Below are 25,118 nucleotides of genomic sequence, written 5' to 3'. Positions count from 1 at the left end.
TAACTTGTTTTTAAGTGTATGGATCTCTCTTAAATAGTACCACAAGGTTTCATATCACATAGGGAAGGCTGATATTGAGTTTTGGTGTAAATTAATTGCCCAGAACAAGCAGGAAAAAGGGCCAAAAAGGGACCAAAAACAAGCATTTTCTAGTTTCCAGACAATAACAGTAAACTTGTGTTAAGTGTATGGATGTCTCAACTTGAAATTGTAATACAAGGTTCCATACCACAAATAGAAGTTGGGATTGAGTTTGGGGTCATTTACTCAAAAGGAGTGTCAACAGTAGCGTGATTTGTTTTCCAATTTTTCAACCGGGGGGAGAGGGGGGGTCATATTTTTTCTCTCTCAAGTTTTCAAAATTTCAAATTTATTCAAAAGTTTCAAACTGGAGAAATCTTCAATAGCAGAGTATTACCCAATCGATTTTTAAGATCTTTTGACCACATTTATTTTCAGTGGCGGATCCAGGGGGAGGGTTCCGGGGGTTGGAACCCCCCCCCTTTTTTGGACGATCAATGCATATGAGTGGGGACATATAGTTGGACCCCCCTTTTTTGTCCGGGGTTGGGAACTCCCCTTTTTAAAATGGCTGGATCCGCCCCTGATTTTGTGTTGGAAATCTATAGGGGGTCTCATTGGGGGGTTCCGATCCCGGATCCCGCTTACTGTTTTGTCAGATTCCCGTATCCCGCTTACACTAGATAAGATAAGATAAGATAATTTTATTAACCAATCATGGTGCCCAAAATTTGAGCTATACAATCAAATGAATTACAAAATAAAGCACAGAAAATGATTAGAATGATTAAAGTACATTTAAACAACAAAACCACATGAATACACATTTACACTAATTAACCTGATATAAATCAAGTTATTGACAAAACATAGTTATGGGTGCCACTGTGACCTGGAGAAATTACATAAATCCTTATAGTTCTAGGTCTATGGGAGACAACTCCTGATCAATTTTATTTCCTATATATGTATATATCTATAAATATTTTTTTCTTCTATTTTTTTTTTCTTTTTCGAACAACAATATTTTCTATAATTTTCTTTCGTTCTTCAAAAAGGGAGTGCAATAAATTAGATAAGTTTGAAGTAACAAACAAATCTTCAGATGAAAGAATCCAAACAAATTTCATTTCATCAGATAATCTTGAAAAATTTTTGAATTTTGAATTTAAATTAGATAGATGTTGAGATACCTTTTAGAACAGGACATTTTAAAAGAAAATGTAGTTCGTCTTCAACTGCGTTCTTACATAGCTTACACTTTCTGTCTTCAGCTTTAATTCCAATATACCTCCCTCTTTCGATTTCAAGATCATGACAGCTAGTTCTAAATCTTGTGATTATTTGCCTGTCTTTTTTGAATTCATTTTTAAATATGGTTCAAACATAAAAATATTTTTAAATTTTCTGTAAGTTCTTAATTTATTACCAGATTGTAAATTAGTACACTTCCCAGAATTGCTTTGTACGTAAGCAATTCTCATGTTTTTGTCATTTCCCGTGTCCCGCTAGACCTCATTTCCCGTTTTCACGACACGCTTAGACCCCAATGAGACCCACTCTATATGATCCAAATTTAGACAACAAAGCTTGAATATTGTCAATGTGTCCCGGCAAACTTGACTGTTCACGGTTCGACTTCTGCGGTCGTATCACACTGTGCTCGGCGAAGCAATTAATTAACTTTGTGATATTTTTTTGTAAACGACTTACGTAAAAATAGACAATTTGATACGCTAAAGTCAATGTCACAGATATTGAGATAATCTTTGAATAAGTACACGGAATATTATCGATCCGTGTTAAACCGGATATTATACACTTTTTCCATACGTCGCCATTTTAACGCAGAAGAAACCGGCACGCACGCACTTGTAGAATTTGGTAGAATTTGAATTGAAAAGAAACAAATAATGGCTGACGGAGCAAAGTAAGTTTAATTAGTGATTTTCTTATGGGTTGGTTGTAAACTAAGAGGACTAGGAGCTATGTCAAACTCCAAAAACTGATTTGATTTTCGAAGTTTTTTTCTTCGATGCTCAAATTCACTTTGTCATTGTCTTTGTTCAAACGAAAAAATCCTAAAACTTGTGAAATATTTTTGGATATCTGAATCTAATGGAAGAAAAGTAATTAATTAAGAATTGTTTATGCTTTTTAAGCCAAAAGTAACTGTTATATAATTTTTTGACGAAAATATTTGATCATCATAATTTTTTTATCCCGGAAATTTATATTTGAAAAAATTTACAGTGTAAAGTCATGTCAGAACATATATATTTGAAATTGATATTCAAAGTTATTTTTATCATTTACATTTTTGTAATTTCCTTGAAATAAATAAACCGAAAATAAGTTCTATTTATAGAAATTAAGTCATTATGTTTATCCATTCTCTAAGCGTAACGTGTCATTGACATTGGTTGAGTTCATTTCATTATTTACATTCATGATATCAGGTTCAAAACTGCAATATCACTATGTATTATATAAAAAATAACCAAAGCTAAATTTTGCCATTTCAAACAATTAAGCAGAACCTGAAACACTAAAATGGACAGGTAAAGCTATACATGTCAAAAGTTTATAATTACTATTTACATTCAGATAACTAAGGTCAATTATAAAAAGTTTTAATTTTGAACTATGAAATGAATGGTGATGTTCAATTGTTTAAATTTCAACCTGACAGCAACCCATCAAAATTGAGATAAAAACATGTTGAAATAAAAATGTACATGTCACATGTATGCTTTCATGTTTTAATCTTTTAAAAAACAAAGTGTGAGATCTTACACAAATGTATATGTACCAAAAAGATTTTTAAATTCAAATGAACTACAATGTGTACATGTAAATAATTTTTGATTTGTAGTGAAGACTTGCAAACTGCCATCCTTAAACGTAAAGACAGACCTAACAGGCTCCTTGTTGAAGAAGCTATCAATGAAGATAATTCAGTTGTCTCCCTTTCACAGGTACAGTATCTTTTACTTTATTACATTATCAATAAATTAAAAACTCAAATTTGAGTGAAAGTTTGTGATTTGGAATTTTGAAGGTTCATCATGTGTGCCTTATCCTTCAGGTCCAGTAAAGTCATACATTTTGGAGTTCTTGTACAAAATCTGGATTAGGCATTGTGTTACCACTAATATTTGAATTGAAATTGGGCGAGTAAGAATAAAAAATATATCATTTTGTAAAGTTCGATTAATGTTCATATTGCAGTCTAAAAACAGATTTTTGAGAAGGGGATAGAGCTTTGTAAATGTTTTTAAGACGTTCCTTATACTCATGGTGTATGGGTCTTCCCCTTTATTATGCCCAGGGGTTTCATTATCTTTCATGTTGACTGGTACTTTCCATGTTTCTAGGTGGTACTTTTCAATTTATTCCATGAATATCTTATATAAAAATTCCTACATTTAGGCGGTACTTGTCAATAGCATAGGAAGGTAAAAGTACCGGGTACCGCCTCCTAATGAATGGCCTGTATGCCCTGTCTGCAGCAAAGAGGTCTGTTATAAACTTGAGCTAAAGCTTTTGGAATTTTTAATTACATGTAGATTATGTTGGCATGTACAAAACATGTAGAGATAATTTTTAAAGACCTGAAAGCAATTTTACAAGCCTAGCCTGCTGGGCCTGTGGTAAAGCGTGAAGACTATATTAAATGTCATCCTTGTCTGTACATGCATCCCAATATTGGTTTCCTAATTATTTGATTTGAAAATTAACTTGTGATTTTAATTACAGGGAAAAATGGATGAGTTGCAGTTATTCCGTGGTGACACAGTACTCCTTAAAGGAAAAAGACGAAGAGAAACTGTATGCATTGTCTTGTCTGATGACACATGCTCAGATGATAAAATCAGAATAAACAGATGTGTAAGGAACAATCTACGAGTGAGGATAGGAGACATAGTCAGGTTAGTTGATATGAATATTGGTTTATCACTAAGGATAGAGACTTACATTTGTAGTCAGATATAAAGGTTACAGAATTTTAGAAACAGTTGTACAAAAATAAAGTAATATGATTATGTTTTAGACCATTTTGGTGGGAGTTTTTCTGAAAACATGCCTATGAATACACAAGGGAATTTAACTGATATACATTTTCCTTCTTCTTTGTATGTCCTTGATGACAAGTAAATGTCACACTATATTTGACATTAGTTTGTTTGTTTTATGTATGATGTATTTGATATATACATGTATACATACATGTACACTGCAATGTCACATTATAAAAGACCGTCTTTTGATTTGAAATTTATTTGATCTATGTGTTATGTATATGTTTTTATACGACCGCAAAATTTGAAAAAATTTTCGTCGTATATTGCTATCACGTTGGCGTCGGCGTCGTCGTCGTCCGGCGTCCGAATACTTTTAGTTTTCGCACTCTAACTTTAGTAAAAGTGAATGGAAATCTATGAAATTTTAACACAAGGTTTATGACCACAAAAGGAAGGTTGGTATTGATTTTGGGAGTTTTGGTCCCAACATTTTAGGAATTAGGGGCCAAAAAGGGCCCAAATAAGCATTTTCTTGGTTTTCGCACTATAACTTTAGTTTAAGTTAATAGAAATCTATGAAATTTTGACACAAGGTTTATGACCACAAAAGAACGGTTGGGATTGATTTTGGGAGTTTAGGTTTCAACAGTTTAGGAATTAGGGGCCAAAAAAGGGCCCAAATAAGCATTATTCTTGGTTTTCGCACAATAACTTTAGTTTAAGTAAATAGAAATCAATGAAATTTAAACACAATGTTAATGACTACAAAAGGAAGGTTGGTATTGATTTTGGGAGTTTAGGTCCCAACAGTTTAGGAATTTGGGGCCAAAAAGGGACCCAAATAAGCATTTTTCTTGGTTTTCGCACCATAACGTTAGTATAAGTAAATAGAAATCTATGAAATTTAAACACAAGGTTTATGACCATAAAAGGAAGGTTGGTATTGATTTTGGGAGTTTTGGTCCCAACAGAATAAGGGGCCCAAAGGGTCCAAAATTAAACTTTGTTTGATTTCATCAAAATTGAATAATTGGGGTTCTTTGATATGCCTAATCTAACTGTCATGACTGTGTATGTAGATTCTTAACTTTTGGTCCCGTTTTCAAATTGGTCTACATTAAGGTCCAAAGGGTCCAAAATTAAACTTAGTTTGATTTTGACAAAAAATGAATCAGTTAGGTTCTTTGATATGCTGAATCTAAAAATGTACTTAGATTCTTGATTATTGGCCCAGTTTTCAAGTTGGTCCAAATCAGGGTCCAAAATTAAACTTTGTTTGATTTCATCAAAAATTGAATAAATGGGGTTCTTTGATATACCAAATCTAACTGTGTATGTAGATTCTTCATTTTTGGTCCTGTTTTCAAATTGGTCTACACTAAAGTCCAAAGGGTCCAAAATTAAACTTAGTCTGATTTCAACAAAAATTGAAATCTTGGGGTTCTTTGATATGCTGAATCCAAAAATGTACTTAGATTTTTTTATTATGGGCCCAGTTTTCAAGTTGGTCCAAATCAGGATCTAAAATTATTATATTAAGTGTTGTGCAATAGCAAGTCTTTTCAATTGCACAGTATTGCGCAATGGCAAGAAATATCTAATTGCACAATATTGTGAAATAGCAAATTTTTTTTTAATTAGAGTCAGTGTTCTCCCCAGGATTTTTGGATAGCACCAGGGTAACGCGTGACGAAATAATTTTTTACAATATTTTGTGTCACGTTGCGTCGCTTATTTTTTTCTTGTTAGTTTTTGTCATTACCTTTTTGCCTTTGTTTTGTTAACTGTGGTACTGTGTTGTATGGACTTTGGGTCAGAAAATTATTGGTAGAAAAAGTAAATCAATAAACATTTTGTATACTTTAATATCTTTGAAGAATAAATAAAAGAAAGCACAATTAGTCTTTAAACTAAAGTCACTTCTTATATTTTGATTAAGCCATTTTGTCCTGATACTTGTAGTTACACTACACATTCCCCATGTTAGATTTCACCATAACAATTAACTTTGAACAAGATTAAATTTTGATACAGAACCTTCAGTAGATTAAAAACTATTTTCCATCGTTTTAGACCTGATTCTTTTAAACAACAACAAATTATTTTTATAGTTAATACTTTGTTGCAGACATGTAGAGTACTTATTTAAATATATCTATCCACTAGTTCATATTGAGATATAGTCCTGTTTTGGATTATATTACATTTCAATTGATATAATTTTGGCAGTAGGCTTGTCAGCCTTGGCACAGTATTTTTTGAAAAATCTACTAATTTAATATAATATGTCTGTGCATCAATAAAAGTATGATTCTCAAAAATAATTTTCAAAACATTTTTGTTGGTATGTTCTAAAAAAGTTTTTATCTTTAATGTAACATTCTAATATAATGTTGCATTCAATTTGTAATTTATTTTTATTTTCAATGAGAAATTATATAAGAGCAGCATTTATTTGTGATACGCAAAATCAGGGGAAGTAATTCCACAATTAATTTCCAACAGGCAAATTATTTTGACTCAAGACTGGCGTAATAGAGTTCATTAACAAATGTCTGCTTGTCCCTCACAAGTCTGTTATTAAAATTATAATCTCTTAATTAATTAAAACACAAAAGAATCAGGTACATCGATTAAATCCAATCATCAAGGTTAACCTCAAAAGGTAAATCGATCACTGGTGTAAACAATCTACCTGTCAGATCTGGATTAAACTGGTTAGAACTGGTCAATTTTCATGTAAAATTTTAAACCTAATGGAAAGTTAAACAAGTCGTCTCAATCTTTACCGATTTACGATTTTTTTGCCAAAAACTTTAGCACCACGGAGAAAAATTATACATCGCGGCAAGAACGATACCACCGCGGTACAAAATTATACATCGCGGGCCCGTGGTCCTTTAAGGGCCTGGGGAGAACACTGAGAGTTATCTTTCTTTGTCCAGAATAGTAAGCAAGAAATATCTAATTGCAAAATATTGTGCAATAGCAAGATTTTTTTTTAATTGGAGTTATCTTTCTTTGTCCAGAATCAACTTAAATCTTTGTTATATACAATATACAATGTATATTCACTTTTTACTACCAACTGATAAATTATAATAAATAACATTCAGTGATAACAAGCAGTTTTTTTTACATCTTAATATTTTATGATGTATTTAAATGAGTAGTTATTGTTGCAAACTCCATTAGAAATTTTAATTGAGATTAGTTTTGGAATAAGGGAAAGGGGGATGTGATTAAAAAAATTGGGTTCAATTTTTCTCATTTGAAATTTCATAAATAAAAAAGAAAATTTCTTCAAACATTTTTATGCCCCACCTACAATAGTAGAGGGGCATTATGTTTTCTGGTCTGTGCGTCCGTCCGTCCGTCTGTCCGTTCGTTAGTCCGTCCGTTCGTCCGTCCGTCTGTCCCGCTTCAGGTTAAAGTTTTTGGTCAAGGTAGTTTTTGATGAAGTTTAAGTCCAATCGACTTCAAACTTAGTACACATGTCCCCTATGATATGATCTTTCTAATTTTAATGCCAAATTAGAGTTTTTACCCCAATTTCACGGTCCACTGAACATGGAAAATGATAGTGCGAGTGGGGCATTCGTGTACTGAGGACACATTCTTGTTTTGAGAGGATTAATATTCAACAGCATAGTGAATTGCTCTAAGAGAAAACAAAAAAATTAAGTTCATTAGAACACATTCATTCTGTGTCAGAAACCTATGCTGTGTCAACTATTTAATCACAATCCAAATTTAGAGCTGAATCCAGCTTGAATGTTGTGTCCATACTTGCCCCAACCGTTCAGGGTTCAACCTCTGCGGTCGTATAAAGCTACGCCCTGCGGAGCATCTGGTTCAATTTGAAATGTTTATATTATATTTTCAGTATACAAGCTTGTCCAGATGTGAAGTATGGAAAGAGGATTCATGTTTTACCAATTGATGACACAATCGAAGGTTTAGCAGGGTACGTAGTGTTTAACATGTTTGTCTCCAATAATAGGGAGGCTTTAAAAAAATCCAATTGTTTGTATTCAGTAACATATCTGACAAACTGAAAATTCTGAGCCACTTAATCTTCAGAGTTTCAATCTGTTTGTGGAATTTTCAAGTGCTGTATATGCACATGTTTCACAATTCAAAATCGTAAAGTTTTATTCATTTTTATGGCATAAAACAGATTGTAAATGTGATGCATTCATAAAACATATTATATGTAGGATATTAGAAAAAGTTTTGGTTTAAACATGTTAAAGTGTCATTTATGTTTAAAAACTGAGTTAAGTTACCTTAACATGAACATTCTTGTCGCTTCAGTCATTTAAACCATGGTATGATTACTGGGTTAACTACCTTGTATTTTTTCAGTAAATCTTTGATCATTTATCATTTCAGTTTTAACAATAATGACTTAATATTGCAACATACAATTTCATTTAATGAGCATTTAAATTTTGTCTTGTGTTAGACAATGTTTATAATTATTATTGTTGATTATTCAAAACAGGACTAACACCGGCTCAATAGAGTAAGAAACATGCATTGTATCAGCTGTTTTAACCCAGAGTCTCCTTCAATATGTTATCCATGTATACAATCATTGCTACTGATCCTTCAAAAAGATGGTTAATAAAAAATTTCTTAGTAGTGTCATTTCATTCAAAAATCATAATACATGTATTTTATGCTTCACTCTGCTCACATGCTGCTGAAAATAGTTCTTTGGAAATCCATTTGAAATATATTTTACTTGAAGAAAACTGCTTGATGTTACAAATGTATATTAAACACAAATCTATACTACACTGGAACAAATTTTTCATGTGTATATGTTATTAGCTTGAAAGATCCTTTCACTTTCATTAAAAAATACAAAAAGAGGATACCAAAGGTAGTAGATGCAGCAAACTGACAATAATGACAAGTAGGTACAGTGTATAGAAAAGGTTTATTTATTTTAGATAAAGGATACATATATATAAAAAAACTATTAAAGGTTCATCTTAAGTTTTCTTAAGCAAGATTTTGCAAAGCAGGCTATGTAAATATCTTTTATCAATAATTTTTAAACAAGAAGGTGTTTCTCAGCTGCAATCTTATCAAGGGTCAATGGCTCCAAGATCAGATGTAATAGAGAGAAACAGCCTTGCAGATTTTGAGTTTGCACATATTTCTGACATTCATTAAGTATTGCATAATCGCTGTAAAAATTATTCCCCATGAAAGAATAGTACTTTGAAGCTACTTACTATAAGTCCACTACACTTAAAAAATGTATGATAATGTCATCACTGACTTCAATTATATAAGTGTGCCAAGGTTACGATTATAGTGTTCAGTAACATTCATCATTCAAACTCTTAAAAACAGTTATGACCTAACAATTTGGTGTAAACAATATTTTTATTATGAATAATACAAGTATATTTTATAAACATATACAATATAAGGATTCAGAAACGAGCAACACATAAAATTGAGAATGGAAATGGGGAATGTGTCAAAGAGACAACAACCCGACCAAATAAAAAACAACAGCAGAGGGTCACCAACAGGTCTTCAATACGCTTATTTTAATCAAACAATTTGAGCATGCTTTGTAAACATCTGTGTTGATGTGGATTGATATTTACTGGGTGATGTTTACACATACTGCATGGAGTACTCTATATCAACTAACAGTAGAAACAGAATTCAGTTTGTTTCCAGTCATAAAATCAATCCATAGAGTTAGAAAATGATGGCATGGTTTATATTCAGTCTGGCTACAACATTCATGAGTCTTAATTGAACTGGTTAGCTCATCAGAAGTTGAATTAAAAGTTATTTTTCTTTTATCTTAACTTGTGCAGGTATCAAACCTTTAATGCTAAAAATCTGAATGATAATATTGGGTTGTCATATTTCGATTCAAGTGTATCTACAATCTCTGTTATAAAACTGTAGTTCATTGTGAAATTCTTTTATTTCAGAAACATCTTTGAAGTATTTCTTAAGCCATATTTTTTGGAAGCCTACAGACCCATTAAGAAAGGAGATATTTTCATAGTACGAGGTGGTATGCGTGCTGTAGAGTTCAAAGTGATAGAAACAGATCCAAGTCCATACTGTATTGTAGCACCAGATACTGTTATACACTGTGAAGGGGATCCAGTCAAAAGAGAGGTTAGTTTGTTAATATCAACTGTGCATTCAGTTATTGGTTGGGGAAAAGGGAAGTTGGACATGCATTACATTTTAGCCTTTTTTTCATCAGGATATTTATTTGGAAAAGAAAAGTGATGACAAGAAAAAACAAGCTATCAGTTCTCTTAGAGCTACTAAATGCTTTGATTTTAGAAGATAGATATGATTGAAATAAATCAAGAAACATATTTGACAATGTTTGACAAGGGGGGTGAGAATGTTTTAAAAATCAGTAAGGATACTGTAACTTTTTATACCAAGTTTTTTATTTGTTAAAAATGTTTCAAAAGAACATGTAAAATAGATGCAATATTTGTATAGGAAGAAGAGGAGGCCCTGAATGAGGTTGGCTATGATGACATTGGTGGAGTTAGAAAACAATTGGCACAGATTAAAGAAATGGTAGAACTACCTCTAAGACATCCACAATTGTTTAAAGCTATTGGTGTTAAGGTTGGTTCACATTTAATTCTTTAGTCTATAATATATCCAAATACATATGGATTCAGCTATCCCCAAACAATAATGTATACTAGTTCAGCAAGAGGACTCCATTTGAAACTCCAATACATACAAATGAACTTAAATTAAAAAAACACAACACAAGACTATCAACGGCTAGAGTTGCCTGACTAGGACATGTGCAAAAAAATAGGGGTTAAACATCTCGACCCTCCCCTATTAACTCTAGCCAATGTGGAATAAACAAACACAGCAAAACGTTCAGTAAAATTTAATTTTAGATAAAATCTGAATATGATGCAAGAATAGGTTTAGAAGAAACTAAGCAAAATCACAAAGATCACCATTTTAAGCAAGATTGTTGTTGAAGGAGACAGAAAATCAACATATCAACCTAGTTGTAAGGTTTAAAAAGATAAAAAATAATTCAAATTGAATGTAAAAGATTCGTTGCTATCGCTTTTGAAAATTATACAGGGGGTTTATAACACATTTTTATTATGTTTATAAGACTATTGCAATATGAAGTTCAAAAATGTTTTTGTATTTTAGCCACCACGTGGAATTTTGTTGTATGGTCCTCCTGGAACTGGTAAAACTTTGATAGCCAGAGCTGTTGCTAATGAGACTGGAGCTTTCTTTTTCCTTATCAATGGTAGGTATTAAATACAATGTTAAGTTGGTAACATTGACCTCAGTTGGTCTCTGTTGGATAGTTGTCTCATAGGCCACATCTTACTTTTATCTTGACAAGACTATTGATTTTTATACGACCGCAAATTTTGAAAAAATTTTCGTCGTATATTGCTATCACGTTGGCGTCGTCGTCGTCGTCGTCGTCCGGCGTCCGAATACTTTTAGTTTTCGCACTCTAACTTTTGTAAAAGTGAATGGAAATCTATGAAATTTTAACACAGGGTTTAGGACCACAAAAGGAAGGTTGGTATTGATTTTGGGAGTTTTGGTCCCAACATTTTAGGAATTAGGGGCCAAAAAGGGCCCAAATAAGCATTTTCTTGGTTTTCGCACTATAACTTTAGTTGAAGTTAATAGAAATCTATGAAATTTTGACACAAGGTTTATGACCACAAAAGAACGGTTGGGATTGATTTTGGGAGTTTTGGTCTCAACAGTTTAGGAATTAGGGGCCAAAAAAGGGCCCAAATAAGCATTATTCTTGGTTTTCGCACAATAACATTAGTTTAAGTAAATAGAAATCAATGAAATTTAAACACAATGTTAATGACTACAAAAGGAAGGTTGGTATTGATTTTGGGAGTTTAGGTCCCAACAGTTTAGGAATTAGGGGCCAAAAAGGGACCCAAATAAGCATTTTTCTTGGTTTTCGCACCATAACGTTAGTATAAGTAAATAGAAATCTATGAAATTTAAACACAAGGTTTATGACCATAAAAGAAAGGTTGGGTTTGATTTTGGGAGTTTTGGTCCCAACATAATAAGGGGCCCAAAGGGTCCAAAATTAAACTTTTGAATGATTTCATCAAAATTGAATAATTGGGGTTCTTTGATATGCTGAATCTAACTGTCATGACTATGATGTAGATTCTTAACTTTTGGTCCCGTTTTCAAATTGGTCTACATTAAGGTCCAAAGGGTCCAAAATTAAACTTAGTTTGATTTTGACAAAAAATGAATCAGTTAGGTTCTTTGATATGCTGAATCTAAAAATGTACTTAGATTCTTGATTATTGGCCCAGTTTTCAAGTTGGTCCAAATCGGGGTCCAAAATTAAACTTTGTTTGATTTCATCAAAAATTGAATAAATGGGGTTCTTTGATATAACAAATCTAACTGTGTATGTAGATTCTTCATTTTTGGTCCTGTTTTCAAATTGGTCTACACTAAAGTCCAAAGGGTCCAAAATTAAACTTAGTCTGATTTTAACAAAAATTGAAATCTTGAAGTTCTTTGATATGCTGAATTCAAAAATGTACTTAGATTTTTTATTATGGGCCCAGTTTTCAAGTTGGTCCAAATCAGGATCTAAAATTATTATATTAAGTATTGTGCAATAGCAAGTCTTTTCAATTGCACAGTATTGCGCAATGGCAAGAAATATCTAATTGCACAATATTGTGAAATATCAACAAAAAAAAAAATTAGAGTTATCTTTCTTTGTCCAGAATAGTAAGCAAGAAATATCTAATTGCAAAATATTGTGCAATAGCAAGATTTTTTTTTAATTGGAGTTATCTTTCTTTGTCCAGAATCAACTTAAATCTTTGTTATATACAATATACAATGTATATTCACTTTTTACTACCAACTGATAAATTAAAATAATCTTTACCATTCAGTGATAACAAGCAGTTTTTTTACATCTTAATATTTTATGATGTATTTAAATGAGTAGTTATTGTTGCAAACTCCATTAGAAATTTTAATTGAGATTAGTTTTGGAATAAGGGAAAGGGGGATGTGATTAAAAAAATTGGGTTCAATTTTTCTCATTTGAAATTTCATAAATAAAAAAGAAAATTTCTTCAAACATTTTTTTGAGAGGATTAATATTCAACAGCATAGTGAATTGCTCTAAGAGAAACAAAAATTTTAAGTTCATTAGAACACATTCATTCTGTGTCAGAAACCTATGCTGTGTCAACTATTTAATCACAATCCAAATTTAGAGCTGAATCCAGCTTGAATGTTGTGTCCATACTTGCCCTAACCGTTCAGGGTTCAACCTCTGCGGTCGTATAAAGCTACGCCCTGCGGAGCATCTGGTTCATTTATTGTTTCAAGTATTGAAGTCAAGAGCTATGAATCTAGTCTGTGATGTAAAAAGAAAAAACTATACACATCTATACAGTTTCCTAAGTAACTAACAAAATGAGATACAAAATTTTTTTTTTGTAGATATGCATTACTTATTGAAAGAAAACATTAAATAAAGATATCATATATAAAATTGAAATTAAAATATGAAATATATGCATAACAAGATAACAATGTATAAACAGGCTTTTACCCCTGTCTAGTGAAAGCAGAGATGTAAATAGTATGTGGATGATTATATGTTTGAATATAAAATACTTTTAAGGTCCTGAAATCATGAGTAAATTGGCTGGTGAATCTGAGAGTAACTTGAGGAAAGCCTTTGAAGAAGCCGAGAAGAATTCTCCAGCTATTATCTTCATTGATGAATTAGATGCTATTGCACCAAAAAGAGAAAAGGTATGTTTGTATTAATTTTTGTTGGGTTAATTCAATCTAGCTTTTGATACATTTAGGCATCTGCTTTGCAAGGAAAATCATTCTTGATCTATTTTATTAGTCTTCTGTAATCAGAAACCACTAGGAATTAAACTTTGACAGGTGTTTAACAGAAGTGTGCACACACTAGTTGGGTTTGATCCCCACCCGAGTATAACCAAACACTTCAAATTGGGTTTTGCTGCATAATAAATTCATGTTCTGGTTCAGAATAGTAGGATGACATGTTTTCTTGGGTACCGTTTCTTATTCTTATAATATTGACTCAAGTGGATTAGTCTTCGAGTGCAATGCAGGATATACTATGATTTACTTATTATTCATTGGATCCCAATTTTCGGTGGTTAACTGGGTACTGGTGAATGTTCAACGATTAACAAATTTTCTATATGCTTTGTAAGCAGAGATTAGAAAATCAAAGAAATTAAATATCCACAAAAATGCAAGTTTTCCTTAATCCACAAAAATTGATACCTAGGAAATAGATTAATCCACAGTACTCCTTTCTCGAGTATGCATCATATTTTGCCTTTTGAACATTTAGCTGTCATCAATCAATCAATCAATTAAATCATAGTATATTAACATGAATATCATTTATTTCATTGTTAGACACATGGTGAAGTTGAGAGAAGAATAGTGTCCCAGTTGTTGACCCTTATGGACGGTTTGAAGCAAAGAGCCCATGTGATCGTAATGGCAGCAACCAACAGACCCAACAGTATTGATGGTGCACTTAGAAGATTTGGTAAGATGATACATATATTCAAACATTAAGTTGACTAGTAGTTTAAAATTTGTTAAGGAGAAGGATTCAATGTTAAAAAGGGAATGAAACATTGACTTTCATTGAATTAAACATTTACAGACAAAAAAAATATACTGTTAATTTTTGCAGATTTATTGACAATATGTATATTAAATGACATAACAGAAACCATTTCATCTCATCCCAAAAACAAATTTCCTTGTAGGTCGTTTTGATAGAGAAGTAGATATTGGAATACCTGATGCCACCGGAAGATTAGAAATTCTTAGAATTCATACAAAGAACATGAAATTAGCTGATGATGTAGATTTAGAACAGGTAGCATCAGAAACACATGGACATGTAGGAGCTGATTTAGCTGCCTTATGTTCAGAAGCTGCTCTACAACAAATTAGAGAAAAGATGGATCTTATTGATCTGGAGGACGAATCTATTGATGCTGAAGTATTGGATGCATTGGCTGTAACAATGGATGATTTCAGGGTAACTATACTTTTAAAGTCTAATTTTTATTCGTAAACTTTTGCTGTTAAATTAATTTATTTTGTACTATTTTTTTAAGGAAAAAATACAATAAAAATAAAAAAAAACTGAAACTTGAAAATGAGGGAATATTTTATTTTTAATTCATCTGTCTATTCTGTATGTTTCCTGCTACTTACAATTGTTGACACTTTTTAGAATATGATTAATGAATAAAATAAGTTGTTGGTTATATACCGTTCTTAAACATATATAAAATTTTCTATTTCTTCAGTGGGCTCTTAGCAAGAGTAATCCAAGTGCTCTAAGAGAAACATCAGTTGAAGTACCAAATGTTAGCTGGGAGGATGTTGGTGGTCTAGAAAACGTCAAGAAAGAATTACAGGAACTTGTACAGGTATGTTATAAATGTAATCAATCTCCTGTCCGAAGGTATTTTTTGCCTTCCAGCTTAAAAATATTGTATGGAAAACATTGCAAATTTCTGTTAACAGAACAAGAAAATCAAGCCATGTCAGATTTTATGAAATATAGTTTTTAGAAATCAATGAAAACTGTGATTTATGATGAATTAAATCTTAGAACCTTTTTGCTAAAAAATATTATATGATCATCGAAGTCATGGAAAGGTAGATGTGATTTGGCTTTGTACAGGTTGAGACAGTGGGTAGGTAGGTGGGCATTTTTTTTTTCCAAAAAAGAAATTGAAGTATCAGATGTTTATTAGTCTTCATGCCTATTTGATTAAAAAAAAACTTCTTCAAATCAGGACAATAAAAGAATTTGAGTAGGCAGCTTTTTTCTGGGTAGGTAGCGTTTGGGCAAACAAACCTATTATTTATTATGGCCCGGATATTTTTTATCTGTCAAATGTCCTCATTTTCATGTTTGTAATACAAAGAGCAAGTTCCTAGATATTAATCTTTGTCCTAAATTAATATCATTGTAACATTTATCAATTGAATTATATTTATAGTATCCAGTTGAACATCCAGAAAAGTTTTTGAAGTTTGGTATGACCCCATCAAAAGGAGTATTGTTTTATGGCCCTCCAGGTTGTGGTAAAACTTTACTAGCCAAAGCTATCGCTAATGAATGTCAGGCTAACTTCATCTCTATCAAAGGACCAGAATTATTAACCATGTGGTTTGGAGAATCTGAAGCTAATGTCAGAGAAATATTTGATAAGGTAAGAAGACATGAAATAATTAAACTTGTAATAAAACTATTACAGACAATTACAACATTTATGCTTCAATATGTGTCTGCATTGTTTACTATACACACACTAGAAGTACTATTGAATAGGCAGTATTAATATTTGGGATACACTTGGATATACAGCTACTGATTGATGAAACCTTGTGATGCTTACAATATGTTTCTATATAATTTAATTACTCATACTACAAAAAAAGTGTACGGTAGAAATGATTTGTACCAGGACTGTATGTATTTCATGTCATGAGAAAGAAAAATAACACAAGCTTCAATAAATAGGTTGTCAATCTCGACACACATATTATGACATGCTGTTTAGATATATGTGTCACTTTCAGCAACAATATGTAAGAGTATGTCACTGAGGGTTTGCATAAACTAGTAATAAAACATACAATGATACATTTTATTATTGAGTGTTTAATAAATGCCTTGTTTAATTACCACATGTCAGGCTCGACAGGCAGCACCATGTGTCCTGTTCTTTGATGAGTTAGACTCCATAGCTAAATCTCGAGGAGGCAATGCAGGAGATGGAGGTATGTAGCTTGGCTGTATTAGCCCTGCTGTATGTCCTTGCTTCGATGCATCCTGTATGTCAAGTTGCTTGCCAGAGGATGATGACTGTTATAATTACTACATTGTCAGTTGTTGCCAATATTTTATGATTTAATCAATCTAAAAGGTTCTGCGAACGCAAATTCAGACCAATTCTTTAGAAAGTTTTGGGTTTTATCCACATATTTCTAAATTTTTTTGGGGGGATGGGGTTTCCTCATGGAATTAACCCCTTTGACAGTTTAAAAATTGCCATTTGCATATTTATTCATTCTATAAAGGTATTGCAGTTTTTGTCAAATTTAAAGAAAATCAAAAGACCAGTTCTGATACAGTCATTATCCTCTTACTGTATATTAATCTTGGATCAAAACTGACTAACGGAGGGTATAATGTTATAATTTGATTGGAATTCAGGCAAGATCAGCGGCTCCTTGTGTTTTGTTCTTTGATGAATTAGACTCCATAGCTAAGGCTCGAGGTGGAAACAGTGGTGATGGAGGTAAGTGCCTGTAAAGCAGCACTGAATTGTCTCCCCTGGCACCAGCAGTTATCTCCCCTACTCTGTTATAATCACAGTGGAATTTTAGATCAAGAAATATTATTTGTGTATGTTATTGTACTACAAATGTTATGTTCATTACTAAAGACATTATTTACATAAGGCCATACCAAAACATTTATTTTGTTTTTTTGTATGCCCTTTTATGAATCATATGTTCAACTTTTATTAAACTATCAAGCTTAAACATCCCCTTTCATAAGAACAAGAACCCTGACTGTTGGTTTTCCATGATATAACATAAATTGATGTGATAGTCCTATTCACCAAAACTAGGTAAAGTAGAATCCTCCAACAGAAAAAAATCTTGAAAATGAACAGAGGGATGTTTAACCTATATTTCAGTGGAAACTCGGGTTTATAAAACAAAAAGAAAAAAATGTCAAATAAAAATCAATCCTCGCATTTAACCCTTTTATAGGTCATTTACTTAAATAAAAACAGTCCTAGTTGTGCCTATGTATGTTTGGACTTGACACCATCTTCACTAGTTTTCTATAAAAGAATAATTCATTCAAACAAATTATTTACTGACTTTGATACTGCTTTTTCATAACATATATTTCAAATGTTTAACCACAAATATTTACTTTCTTAACACTAATACATAGCATGTTTACTGAAAATTCATAGTATTCATGTTACTGCATATTAATATGAAGCCTATTTTGCCTGCTTTTGAAAAATATAGTAACCAAATATAAATGAGATTATCTTTAACACTGATCAGGTGCTACAACTGAATTATGGATTTGAAGAATGTTGATTTATTTTTTCCCCGTTGATTATAGGTGGAGCTGCAGACAGAGTTATCAATCAGCTTTTGACAGAAATGGATGGTATGAGTGCAAAGAAAAATGTCTTTATTATTGGTGCAACTAACAGGTAAATAGACTTAATGAACAAAAACCACATGTTGTTTTAAGTTGGGCTTAGTTTTGATTAATTCATAAATGGAGCTGACTATTGTTGGGTTTGGCACTTCCTTTTTGACTCATTTTGCTAGCATATGGGTCTCTGATAAAGAAAAGTCTAAATTAGTTCATCATCTGTCTGTCATTTTGGAAAAGATCATGTGTATTATAATACAGCTCATATATTGTAAGAGTGTTTCACAAACTAGAACTATTAATTGGATTTTGTTTTGTTTTACCTCTTCTTTTTACTCTCTTTTTAACCTTTAAACATGCAGTTGATTAGACCAATACCTAATATAAAGATATATAATGTAGTTATTATTGAAAAATGGCATTTATTATCCAATTTCATTTGATGGCAACAATAAGAAAAAATAGATATTATATAAAGCTGATGTGTTTATGAAATTAGATGAGAAAAATAAAATCATAGATAAATACCTCAAAAATTATTTACCTAAAAAAAAAATTCTCACATTTATGGATTTTTGTTTCTTCAGACCAGACATCATAGATCCTGCCATACTCCGACCTGGACGTCTTGATCAGCTGATCTATATTCCCTTACCAGATCTTAAGTCGAGAATTCAGATTCTTAAAGCAAACTTGAGAAAGTCACCAATTTCTAGGGTAAATACATAAAGTTAATACATAGGCTATATAGTCAGTAGTTGTGCTGTTAGAATACTTACAGTTCATACTATCACTCTTCTTTGATTATTTATTATTGTTTAATGTTCCAAGCAATAACATTTATATAATTGAAAAGCTAAATTAGTTGTCAATCAAAAATGTAGTTTGAATAAATTTTAATGTAAAAAGTATGCAAATCAATGATCCCTTGATTTTTAAAGCAATTGCTTTTATGCTATCGCGTATGGCCATCTTTGTGACCCAGATCAGAGACTCCGCCCATATCAAGCCATAGTATTTTGTTAAACAGGCTCCTGGTCTGTCATTCTTTAACACCTATGTATGTTTTCTAATGCAATACATAGCTTGAAACTTTAAAAAAACGTTAGTGGATTTAAGAAGTTTCAGAATATGTTCTTGTAGATGTATTTTTGTATTTAAAGGGTCAACCGTTTGACTATCAAATAACATAGAAGTCCGAGTGAAAAAAAGTACATTTTTATAACTGCGATTCCGTTTTCCGCCGTTCGTACGATGTTTCAACAAAATATGGATTCATTTCAGTTGTTGATTTAGTATTGAAAATTTAACTGAATTATCTCCTATTAAATACGGTTTTATATGTTTAATTTGTGTTTCTTTAAGAGGTCAGGTGCTCTTGTTCATTCATAAAATTATCGTTCATTCATACATTTATCGTAAAATCAAAATCACTACACAGGTTAATGCGTAGTGTCAAATGATTACCTGTAATCTAAAAATAGACAAACTTTGTTTGCGCAAATAGAATCATATTCAAAACAGTGTAGCTGTGGCCATTGATTGACAACCTTAAATTATCCCATTGACTGGGGCAGATTATGTGAACGTTTGTAACGACCACTGCTCACTAATTACTTATTATAGAATTTAAGCTGTAGGTCACCAAAGGTTCTTAACGCCTTTAATATTAAAATAATTCGAAAAATTATTCAGGAATAACTTTGTTTTGATTTATATTATTGATACAAATCAAAACATCGTGTTATTCCTGATTAGTTTTTCTAATTACTTTATTTAGGTGTTGAGAACCTTTTGTGACCCCACAGTTTAAGTGTCTTTAACAAGTACATAGTGAGCAGCGGTCGTTACAGACAGACGTTCACCTAATCTGCCCCAGTCAATGGGATAAATTAAGGTCGTCAATCAATGGCCACAGCTACACTGTTTTGAATATGATTCTAATTTAGCGGAACGAAACCCTTGTTGAAAACAAATAACAATAAGTTCGTTTTCCTTTTCTGTCAAACTCCGTAATATTTATCGATCACCTTACTAATGAAATGGACCCGTCCAAACGTAGTAGATGCCAAGTCGGTCCAGATGAAGAGATATTTCAATTTGGAATTTTCTAGTTACATAGATTGAAAAAAAGTACGTCTTTTTAAATATCATGATCAAAACTGGGAATGCATAACAAATGTCAGATGAAACCATTATCCTCGTCTTTTCAGTGAACAAGTCTACTACGTTTGTTGACCCGTGTTAGCAATTTTATTTCACATGTTTTCGAAATATTGAAGATCATTTTTCGCAATGTTTCCTGAAAATTGATAAATGTCAAAGCAACGTAGAGCTGTTTGTTCTTGTTTGTATAATAAAATTGAGAATGGAAATGGGGAATGTGTCAAAGAGACAACAACCCGACCATAGAAAAACATACAACAGCAGAAGGTCACCAACAGGTCTTCAATGCAGCGAAAAATTCCCGCACCCGGAGGCGTCCTTCAACTGGCCCTAAACAATACATCAGTGATAACGATTTAATGTCATGTTTGTCTGTGATGACACCCCCCCCCCCCCCCCCTTTTCGGGATTGCATGAGAATTATAGTTATCTCGTACCCACATGCACTTGTTTCTATCCATAGGAAGGTCGGCTATCCATATAAAACTATTTTGGATAGAAACAAGTGCCTGTGCTCGTACCGCATCAGAAGGACATACATGTATATCAACTGAGCAATAATGTTTGGAACTTAGTTTTAAAAATGATGACAAAGTACCATTATGAAAATATTTTTATTAAGCTGAAATATATATTTATTCTTTACATGTTTATGTCTTGTAAGATATTTTATTTCTTTCCCGTTTTTTAACATTTGCGTCTGGAAAGTTGAAATGTTTTAACTTAATCATTTGTGTTAATGGTTAAATATAAATTGATAATGAAAATTGTTAAAATTAAATCAATAAAGGAAATTATTGCCCAGTTACAAACACTACCAGGGGATAATCCATGATGATATCTTTTTGAGTTATATGTTTCAGCACATGTATATTTGACCCCAACTTTAGCCTGGTAAACGTGTTGTCTCCTTGTGAAATATAAAACATATTAAAAATGACTTTCTGCTAAAGTCTTTTATTTATATAAAGTTAAAACCTTCTTACTTCTAACTAGACAACACTCATGTCAGGTTTAATTATTATATATATGTGGATGAAAAATAAAAGTCCCCAAACATTAACATGACAGCAATTGCTTTTACAGCCTTTAAGGCTTTGATTTTTACTGGTACGATATGTCTTGATGGTTGTTGATTTGTATAAAATTAAGAGACTTTAAATCCTTTTGCTTATATATGGTGATTTTTTTCAGGATATTGATTTAGACTACTTAGCAAAGGTAACAGAAGGTTTCAGTGGTGCTGATTTAACAGAAATTTGTCAGAGAGCATGTAAATTAGCCATCAGACAGGCTATTGAAGCTGAAATCAGAAACGAGAGAGAGAGACAAGCTAATCCTGATGCAGATATGGTAAGTTAGTGATAATAGATAAGGGCAGCATTTCAGCTCGACTGCTCTTGGAATTATTTTTAAGTGGTAAATAACGAAATGTGAAATAAGTGAAAAGAAGTGAAGCCAATAAAATTGAATATTATATTAATAATATGTGGTATGATTGCTTATCAGACAACCCTCCACCAGAGACAAAATGATGTAGAAGATAAAAACTAAACGTCATTGTTCAGCTTTCAAGATTGAACAAACACGTACTGCATAGCAAGTTATACTGTTTGTTATCTCATTGAATAGTGTGCCTAGCTGAAAGTTGGTGTAATATTTTTTTTTCTGTCAAACTTATTTCTAAATATTAAATGAGCATATTTATAAAACTTATTTATTTTGAATAAATCTTCCTTTCTAGGAAACAGAAGATTATGATCCAGTTCCAGAAATCACAAGAGCTCATTTTGAAGAGGCCATGAAATTTGCAAGAAGATCTGTTAGTGATAATGATATCAGAAAATATGAAATGTTTGCCCAGACACTTCAACAGAGTCGAGGATTCGGTGGCAATTTCAGGTAGGGTTAATTAAGGTTCGACAGACCTATTTAGGTATCATTTACCAGAATACGCTATATAAATGATAGCTATAAATCATAAGAACAATGTATTATTGCTATTATTTATTCTTGAAGGTATGATTAAAAGAGAGCTGTAGAGGTATATTGATTGTTAGATAGGTTTTACATTTCAAAAGTGTCAAAATGAGAAAAATTACAATGAAAAATTACCAATTTTGTCTAAGATATACAGATTTATGTGTGTTTGTTAGAAACTGTTGTAAAATTGTCCATAGAAAAAAAGTTGTGTGTATAAAACAAAATTATATTTTACTGGTAGAACATTTTGTGGAAAAAAGGAGGAAGCTTACAACAAGTCTCTTTAAATGACTTATCAGGACCTGCCTTTATGGATGCTGTTTTAGATTTTCAATGAATAATTAAAGAGTACAATTTATCTTACAGCTTCCCTGGAAGTGGAGGATCAAGTCAGCCAAACCAAGGTGGATCAGGGGGAGGTAACTTCCAGGATGATGGTGACGATGACCTATACAGTTAAACGTTGTTAGACATTTCATGTTACATAATTTATTCTCAAAGTTGTTAATATTTTGGTGATAAAACAATAGAAACCATTTATCATTCATTCTGTGGAGAAACATGTCGTCATCAAACATTTATCCTGCTAAGAATGCACAATATTTTTAGTTGTTTTCTGTTTTAAGTTTTTGTAAATTTAAAAGTTAATATATGCTTTAGTTATATACTGAGAACTGGTCAAAGTGAATGTCAGGTTGCATGAAAGTTATGAATGGGATCATAAAAACAAAAGAATTGGTGCAGAACATAATATTTGTAATGTGCATTTGTCGTTTTTTCATGAACAAATTCAATGTGAAAATATATTTATGTCTGAATATTTATGTGAAATATAGAAAGGCAAGTACATGTCAGTTATCTTATATATTTGACATATCTGAAGCAAGGTCAAGAACTGTGTCAATTGTCGTCACCAGAAGAGGTTTTTTCTAAATAAAAAATATAACATCACATTTTTCATAGTTTATGTTGAAAAGTATTGAAAAAGTAAAGTCCTAGACTTTATGATCAGAGTTGTATTCTGGTCCAAAGTGTACATTCAAAATCTTCCATGAAGTTTTAAATTGTACAATGACCTAGTCATCTGTTTGATTAGTCAGTAGATATAATATGTAACTGGGCCAAATAGTTTTATGCTTTGTTATTGTAAGAACAAAAAATGCGTATAACAGATTTTGACAGTTGAAGGACTAGGGAATGATTATTTGTAATTCTTGCTTAATACCAGAGTCCTTTTCAAAAACAAAACATCATTTACATCATTTATTTCATGTGGAGGGGTTGATCATACTACTATTTCATAATACATATTGGTCATCATTTTGTTATGTAAGTGTGATTTGTCTATATATTTTCTGTCGACTGTATATGCCTATACTTACCTGTATGTTAGGAATGCAGACTGTTATCAGAATACAGTTTAGCATCCATATAAATCTGTATTACTGTGACTTTTCTTGAAGTGTTTTGCTGTCTGCTTTGCTATTTATTAAAAAAAATCCTACCAAATTGTACATTGTATCATAAAACTTATCTTTCCAAGTACTGTAGGAGTTTGTTTGTCATAAGAAGTTTTGACATGAAGGAGGCTTAAAAATCATGACTAGGGGATATCATGCACCCATTAAAGTAGGTAGCTCAGTTGTTCATTTCATAAATTATTTGGATTTAATAGTCTTGAGTTTTTCGCTGGAAAAAACTAAACAGTCATGAAACTAATGAAAACACATCTATATTTATGAATATGTTGGCCTAAGTTAAATATTTGTATAGGTTGAATTTATTTTTATGGTCCTTAACATCCTTTCAGCATCTGTTGTGGGTTTTTTGTTCCCAATTTTTTTTGCCACTAATCAGTTAAGAGACACTGTCTAAAAAATGTGATTTTAACACTTGAAAACAGTATAGTTGAGTATGTATTATGTATTACAATAAATCCACCTGTGGCTTATTGTCATTATTGACCTGCTTAATTTGGAGTTTCAGAATATCATGTTAGAGTTACTCCCCTTTGATAACATTTGTAAAGTGGTGTTATTTGATACTAAGACTATTCTACCTCAGGAATAGATTACCGTAGCTGTATTTGGCAAAACTTTTAGGAATTTTTGGTCCTCAATTCTCTTAAACTCTGACTTTATTCAGCCTTTTTAACATTGTTTGATTCAAGCGTCACTGACGAGTCTTTTGTAGACGAAAGCGCGTCTGGTGTAAATATAAAATTTCAATCCTGGTATCAATGATGAGTTTATTTCGATTAGAACTAATACTAACAGTCATTTTTATGGTTCTTTATGAATATTGTAAGTATAAAGTTGCTTCTGAGATTTTTCATTTTTTCATGATGGGAATTTGTCCTTATTTAGTTTCATTGTGAATAAATTGCAGAGGAAGTTAAAACTAATCTCTGGTGTTTTGGTGTTTCTTGCAGAGCTAGTTGGGCTGAGTGGGATTTTATGTAATATATTAAATAGATGGACGTGTCTTAAATGTGTATTCTTTCTATGAATATATATTACTCTTGACACAATTGAGTTCTTATATATGTGTCTATACTTTCAGTCTGCATCAAACACACATAAAAGAATCCTACAATCAAAACACCTTGACAATTTTCT

At 31.8% G+C, this 25,118-nt stretch overlaps 1 protein-coding gene across 3 annotated transcripts; it reads left to right on the top strand.

Moving 5' to 3' along the window:
* Positions 1–1,617: 1,617 nt before the first annotated feature.
* Positions 1,618–23,451, top strand: LOC139504179 (transitional endoplasmic reticulum ATPase). Of its 3 annotated transcripts, none has more exons than XM_071294245.1 (18): positions 1,618–1,951; positions 2,897–2,999; positions 3,781–3,953; positions 7,933–8,013; positions 10,019–10,211; positions 10,554–10,685; positions 11,247–11,349; positions 13,756–13,889; positions 14,541–14,676; positions 14,903–15,180; positions 15,455–15,577; positions 16,157–16,369; positions 17,377–17,461; positions 18,313–18,406; positions 18,939–19,068; positions 21,712–21,870; positions 22,262–22,419; positions 22,867–23,451. In XM_071294245.1, exons 1-18 carry the CDS (start codon positions 1,935–1,937, stop codon positions 22,958–22,960), a joined length of 2,406 nt encoding a protein of 801 aa, XP_071150346.1. In that variant the 5' UTR covers positions 1,618–1,934; the 3' UTR covers positions 22,961–23,451. The 3 variants fall into 3 exon arrangements, with proteins under 3 accessions (XP_071150346.1, XP_071150350.1, XP_071150356.1); XM_071294249.1 differs by lacking the exon at positions 17,377–17,461 and adding an exon at positions 16,856–16,940; XM_071294255.1 differs by lacking the exon at positions 17,377–17,461 and adding an exon at positions 16,856–16,940 and having other exon boundaries at positions 22,262–22,453; positions 22,827–23,451.
* Positions 23,452–25,118: the final 1,667 nt, after the last annotated feature.

This window comes from Mytilus edulis, chromosome 1 (assembly GCF_963676685.1).
Source record: "Mytilus edulis chromosome 1, xbMytEdul2.2, whole genome shotgun sequence".
Taxonomy (NCBI): Eukaryota; Metazoa; Mollusca; class Bivalvia; order Mytilida; family Mytilidae; genus Mytilus; species Mytilus edulis.
Note: the sequence above shows the minus strand (reverse complement) of the source record. Positions and strands in the feature narration are given on the sequence as shown.

Bases quoted from the DNA above. Each gene is read 5' to 3' on its own strand.
- LOC139504179 (XM_071294245.1), top strand. The intron at 3,000-3,780 runs GTACAGTATCTT...TTTTAATTACAG, and splicing joins CAGTTGTCTCCCTTTCACAG to GGAAAAATGGATGAGTTGCA. The intron at 3,954-7,932 runs GTTAGTTGATAT...TTATATTTTCAG, and splicing joins AGGATAGGAGACATAGTCAG to TATACAAGCTTGTCCAGATG.